At 35.0% G+C, this 6,784-nt stretch overlaps 1 protein-coding gene across 1 annotated transcript; it reads left to right on the forward strand.

The window, feature by feature from the left end:
* The first annotated feature begins 2,705 nt into the window (after positions 1 to 2,705).
* LOC110791616 (ubiquitin-conjugating enzyme E2 2) lies at positions 2,706 to 6,131 on the forward strand. Its single transcript, XM_021996379.2, has 6 exons — positions 2,706 to 3,121; positions 3,223 to 3,307; positions 3,493 to 3,585; positions 5,181 to 5,269; positions 5,366 to 5,451; positions 5,796 to 6,131. The coding sequence occupies exons 1-6, from the start codon at positions 3,047 to 3,049 to the stop codon at positions 5,836 to 5,838; spliced, it is 471 nt and encodes a 156-aa protein (XP_021852071.1). The 5' UTR covers positions 2,706 to 3,046; the 3' UTR covers positions 5,839 to 6,131.
* Positions 6,132 to 6,784: the final 653 nt, after the last annotated feature.

The following is a 6,784-nucleotide window of genomic DNA, read 5'->3' on the forward strand; positions in this document are numbered from 1 at the left end:
CAACTGCTAAAATCCAGCTTTACCAAAATACAGACTAGAGTGTGGCCAAAGCATAAGGCCAATTGGAGAGTGATACAACACACAACAAGCTTTCTTGCTAATGGGACCCTTTACCTTTTAAAATAATTTGAAGTTACACCGTTTTTTTTATTAAATTTGGAGATTTCAGACTGGTCTCGAAAACTCCTAAAATTTTGAGAAATTGGTCTGATGGATGGTCATATAAAGAAGTTTGGAATATGAAAACCCAATACCTGGTAAATTAAAGGCGAGGAATGACTTTGATGGTTATAAACACCTAATATACCCGCCGAATACCCATGGGATACGCGAGAAACATGTGAACCTCTAACCTTTCTGGTTTTGAAACTGTTCAAATTTGAAGGATATGGTACACCGTTTTTTACCAAACTAGTTGTTAAAAGCACGCTAACGTGTGCGGTCCCCCAAGTTATTAAAATTAGTTATCAAAATTATCTACATAACTTGATAGGACAATTAGTTATGAATCAGGTTTTCGTAGGCACATTAGTGGTCATGTAATTAAAATGTGTTATACATGCTCATTTCACTTGTATAATTTCCCGAACGTATTAGAGCACTAATTCCTATGTAGATCGAGGAAGAGAAGCGACTGAAACTTAACACAGATACTTAAGGGGTACAAATTTAAAATAGCCTAACTTATATTATTGCCAAGATGGTATGGGTTAGGCTTGGATTGTGTTAGTAAACACCAATATAGATTTTTTTTGTTGGTAGCACCCGGTTTACCCTTAGGGCTTATTCGGATTCGGGGCGAGTTCTGGGTGGATATGTTTCAGTCCCTTCCAATTGTCGTTGCGGGGGATTGAACACGGATTATTTCTACCAAGTTCGGCCTCAATCACCACTGAACCAAACAAGCAATTGGTATAAACACCGATATGAGATTGTGTTAGTTCATGGTTGAGCATATTCTTAGCATGAATTGAAAGCCAACAAACCAAAAGGCCCTAGGCCCAAAGCCAAAGGACCATATGCAAATGCTTGGAAGGGACATACTATGTATATTCTCCCTTGGGCTATGGCCTCAACACACAAGCTTTATTATGAATGGTTTATTTGATCTTTTGATGGGTTCAAATGACTCTGTTTGGTTGGACGAAAATATTTTCAATTTAAATTGATTTTTTAAGAAAACACAATACCATACAATACTGGGTTTCTTTTTGTTTGGTTCCTTCAAAAAATTCATAGGAAAAAGAAAAATAGGAGTAGATGGATGAATATTGATAAAAAGAGAGACGGAGAAGGTAAGGAGGAAAAGTGATTTCAATTTCCTTTCAATTGGAAAATTTCTTACACCATTAAGAGAATTGTTGGAAGTTGTTGTACACCTCTTGCCATAAAAACAACGAAAAATGATTAGAAAGAAGAAAATCCTTTTTCAGGAAAACATTTTGTTACAAACCAAACACTTCATAAAACGGAAAGAGTAACTTTTATGGTGAAAAAAAAGTACGCTAGACCACTAAACTAGGAGATGGCAGTGGCATGGCCGGTACACGGGCTGCCGAACCCGGTACGAAATTAATCTGACACAGTAGGAGCTCGTTGTGAATTCAACACAACAGAAAAGGCACGCCAATGGGCTATGGTGCACGAACGAACATTATTTTAAAAGCTTGGTACGATTACAGACGACCGACCCATACATCAACATGTCTATTTTAACCAATTTACCAAAAAAATTTAAAATTAGTAAAGTGACCCACTAGCATGGAAAGAACCGGCCTGACACAACTTTTCCATGGCTCATTTCAGGCACCAGGGCTACACAACCCGGCACATGCCAAACTCTAGTCAAATCGCATCGATTATCAAAGAAAAAGTCTATGCAAAAAGTGGTTGATATCTAAAATGGACGCAAATGATTCTTATTGGTAATGATGAATGTAGATGTTGCATAGATCCACCAATACGCTACTTTTTTTACGAATATACTCCCTCTATCCCTTAATACTCGCACCGTTTTGACTTTTTGCACTAATCACATAATTCACTTTGACCCTATTTTATTCTAAGTATATGAAAACAAATTTTAGTATATAATATATTGTTGGATTCAACTTAATATATATTTTTATAATATTAATATTTTATAAGTTTTTATAATATGTAGTTAAAAATATTGGTGGTCAAAATTATTCATTGATAAGTATGTCCAGTCAAAACGGTGCGAGTAATAAGGGACGGAGGGAGTACTACTTAGCAGTACAAATACGAGTCATTTGCGAATTAAATGCTCTTTGTTACTCCCTCCGTATTTATTTAAGAGATACACTTGGTCGGGCACGGGTATTAAGAAGAATAATTGAATGAAATAAAATAATAAAGTAAGTGGGGTTGAGTAAATATTTTAATAATTAAACAAGTGGGAACCATGTCATTTAAGGGGGTGGGAGGTGGGGTGGGTTTATGAAATTATTTGTTTAATAGGATGGTGGGTGATGGAGTAAATTAAATATATTATTTAATTAGATGGTGAGGTTGATAAGTTACTAAAAATGGTAAGTGTATCTCTTAAATAAATACGGCCGGAAAAGACAAGTGTATCTCTTAAATAAATACGGAGGGAGTATTATTAAAAACAATGTTTGTATTAGGCGGACTTGAGTTGTATCCATTTAGATACAAGCCCATTTACATTTAGAAAACTTCGAGTATAGGGCATTCATTTCATAAGTTGTAAAATTTGGAAGAGAGAGAAAGAAAGGAGGATATCAAAGAAAAGAAATCATAATCTTTCCTTTGATTCCTCCTCTTCTTCTTCTCCTGTCTGAAAATAATCCATCCACCCCCCATTGATTGATTGATTCCATTCCCCACTTCCAATTCCAAATCTTATCCTATTTCTTTCTGTCATTTTCACCCCTTTTTTTTGTTCTTATTCAATTTCCTGATAGTTGCGTTAGATCTCAATCAATCCCACAAAATCACACAATACCCAAATCAAGAAAAAGGTCAAGTCAATTAAAGAGGGAATAACTGTTTTGATTCATCCATGGCGTCTTCTTCTTCCTCATCTCAGCTTCGTCTTATGTCTGATCTCAAATCCATCATCAACGAACCCCCTGAAGTACGTCTTCAATTACAATTATTTTGTTAATTAATTAATTAGTTAATCGAGTATATTTAGAATTAATTAAAATGGGGTTTAATTTGATTGAATGTTAACAGGGTTGTAGCGCAAGTCCAATGTCAGATGAAAATCTGTTTGTTTGGAGTGCCACCATTTTTGGCCCTGATGAAACCCCTTGGGAAGGTATTATTGATCTTTGCTCATCGGGATTCGAACCCCGGATCTTGGTTTAATTTTAATTTTGTTGTTGTTCTTGATCTTTTTAGTAACGGAGCAATTTTGCAGGTGGTGTTTTTAGTCTAAGATTGATCTTGGTTTAATTTTGTTGTTGTTGATCTTCTTTTTAGTAATGGAGTAATATTTTGCAGGTGGTGTTTTTAGTCTAAGGTTGACATTTACTGATAATTACCCAGAAAAGCCTCCTCGAGTTCGTTTTACCTCGGATATTTTTCATCCTAATGGTAATTTTCTACCTCCATTTCGTATTATTTCACCACTTAACTAATTTTGTAACTGTAACTCTATTTGTTTGCTCGAAATATCAATGCATTATTGCTTAATAGTTAACATGTCTTAGTTATGATGTTGTGTATGACCATTTATGATGTTGTGTATGACCTCGAAATGCGGTTTTAATGAAAATTTGAAGGAAGTACAAGAGTTGTGCAATGAATCTTTAATAGACTTTTAACTAGTTATAAGCTTATAGGAGAATTGGGGGAATAGAATAGTTGTGCAATGTACTTTTAACTAGTTTTAAACTTATAGAAGAATTGGGAAATAGAATAGTTGTGCAATGTATTTTTAACTAGTTTTAAGCTTATAGAAGAATTGGGGAAATAGAATAGTTGTGCAATGTACTTTTAATAGAATTTTAACTAGTTTTAAGCTTACAAAGGGAATTGGGGGAGTACAAGTTTAATAGACTTTTAAGCTTATAGGAGAATTGGGGAATAGAATAGTTGTGCAATGTACTTTTAACTAGTTTTAAGCTTATAGGAGAATTGGGGGAATAGAATAGTTGTGCAATGTACTTTTAACTAGTTTTAAGCTTATAGGAGAATTGGGGAAATAGAATAGTTGTGCAATGTACTTTTAATAGACTTTTAACTAGTTTTAAGCTTACAAAGGGAATTGGGGGAGTACAAGTTTAATAGACTTTAAGCTTGTAATAGTTGTGCAATGTACTTTTAACTAGTTATAAGCTTATAGGAGAACTGGGGGAATAGAATAGTTGTGCAATGTACTTTTATCTAGTTTTAAGCTTATAGAAGAATTGGGGAAATAGAATAGTTGTGCAATGTACTTTTAATAGACTTTTAACTAGTTTTAAGCTTACATAGGGAATTGGGGGAGTACAAGTTTAATAGACTTTTAAGCTTATAGAAGAATTGGGGAATAGAATAGTTGTGCAATGTACTTTTAACTAGTTTTAAGCTTATAGGAGAATTGGGGGACTAGAATAGTTGTGCATTGTACTTTTAAGAGACTTTTAACTAGTTTTAAGCTTACAAGGGAATTGGGGGACTACAAGTTCAATAGACTTTTAAGGTTACAAGATCATCTAGCATTCGAAAATTATGAAGTTAGATTGAATTTGATTGTGTAACATCATCTCAGCTAGGAGGGCTCAAATCAACAAGAAATGGGAAGCTGAGGGATCAAATGAACAAGAAATGGGATTATATATTACTCTACTAGACAACACCAGAAAAGTTAAGACCAGATTAGACCAAAAAAAGCAAAAGACCAGAAACTAGGAAAATCGCACTAGACCAGACTAGGTGAAGAGAATAGAGCGTTTGTCGATTAAAATTTTAGCCCTCCGAGTCTCAGACTAATCAGTCTTCGGTTCATCTTGCTATCTAATGGTTGATTTCTGATGTTAGTCCGTATTTGTAAGTGTTGTCCAATGCTACAGGTGTATGAACTATGAAGTAATTATATAATGTACTACCATCTTATAACATTGCCTGTTGAGTGTTGATAGATTACTACACTTAAAAGTTAAAACCCAACAAGGGATTATGTTGAAACCTTTTGTAATGTTGCACAGTTTATCACGACGGTACATTGTGCATGGACATCATTCAGGATGCTTGGTCACCCTGCCACAATGTAGCTACAATCTTGACATCTATACAGGTACACTATTGTCCTGATATTCGCCTTGTACGTGCTGCTTGACTGCTTCTTTGTTTTGTTTATGGCTTGGTGAACGACATATGTGTTTTACTGCAGTCCCTTCTAACTGACCCGAATCCTTCAAGTCCCGCAAATCCCGAGGCTGCTCAACTCTTCCAGCATGACAATCCGGCTTATAACAAGTTTGTAACTCTGATCACAGTCCCTTTCTCTCATAATCCCCCAATTTGACATGTTAAAATTAGCTGAATTTTACCAAAATATGGTTTATACACCCTGTTTTTAAATGAACATATAGTTCAAGTACAAAGAACATATTGTTCATACGCAAAGAACACATAGTAAAGGAACATATAGTTCAAATCCACAGAACAAATAGTTCAAATATTCCACTTGTACATGTACATTGAAATCATACTCCATGTTCATTAGATGCTCAATGAGTGTTGCTTATTGTGCACTTAGGTGTATAATCCAAATTGCGGAATTTTACTTGGTTTAGTTAGCTGACTCGGGTATTGAACAGGAGGGTTCGAAGATGTGCCCGAAAATCCACCGAGTACTCTTGATGCAAAGCAAACATGTTGAACCTCGTTGTCTTTCGGCAGGGTCTTGACTTCAGCTCTGTGATTAGCCTTGATGGGTTTGTTCATGTCCAAGTTTTGGAATAGTTGCACAATCCTGTCAATAAACACACTAAAATTTACTATTTCTCATGCTTGTGTCATCTGTTTCAATTCAATTCAATTCAATTCAAAGATGATGTTGTATGACTTGTAACAAACACATGTTTGTAACTGTAAGTTGGTTGTACACTACTTATACAGAAATAGTGAAAATTCAACAGAACTTCAAGAGTTCAGATTTGCAGTCCCTTTCACATTTTGCAGTAATTAGTACTGTATTTGTATACAAGTATTTGGCTACTCAGGGTACCATTAGTGCTTTTCTTGTAAAGGAAAGCTTCTAAACAGAGCCACACTTGAACTATTTGGATTGACTAAAAGTTTGAATTGGCTTGATTGGTTTGTAAATGGGTCGGCTTAAACCAGTTATTAGAGTTAAGAGTGTTGAATGAGCTTAACTTCATACTTTAGGCCTCTTCAAACATTAACTTTTTATCTTCTTTCAAGGAAATAAAAACTAGTTTAGTGCCTAACATAAGACCAGTCTAACTCATCCTTTCGGATGATATAAGAGAACAAATCATTACAAGAGTTAAGTCAATAATGCATGGTAGGGTAATTATGGTCATGATAGGCCATAAAGTCTGCTACTTGATTTGCCTCCCGGAAACAGTGGTGACAAAAGATCCACTCGAACTTCGAAACATCATTCTCCACATCTACAATGATGTTGAAAATCGTTCAAGAAACCTTCCATTGCCGGTGATATTACTCAAAATATGGACTTTTTCTATAAGTATATCATCTTATGATTCTTATCAGTGTATTATTAAAACTCAAAGAAAAGCCATGGTATGACGCCGCATGTTATGAAACGTTTTTAACTCCA

The sequence above is a fragment of the Spinacia oleracea genome, chromosome 3, assembly GCF_020520425.1.
Source record: "Spinacia oleracea cultivar Varoflay chromosome 3, BTI_SOV_V1, whole genome shotgun sequence".
NCBI classification, from domain to species: Eukaryota; Viridiplantae; Streptophyta; class Magnoliopsida; order Caryophyllales; family Amaranthaceae; genus Spinacia; species Spinacia oleracea.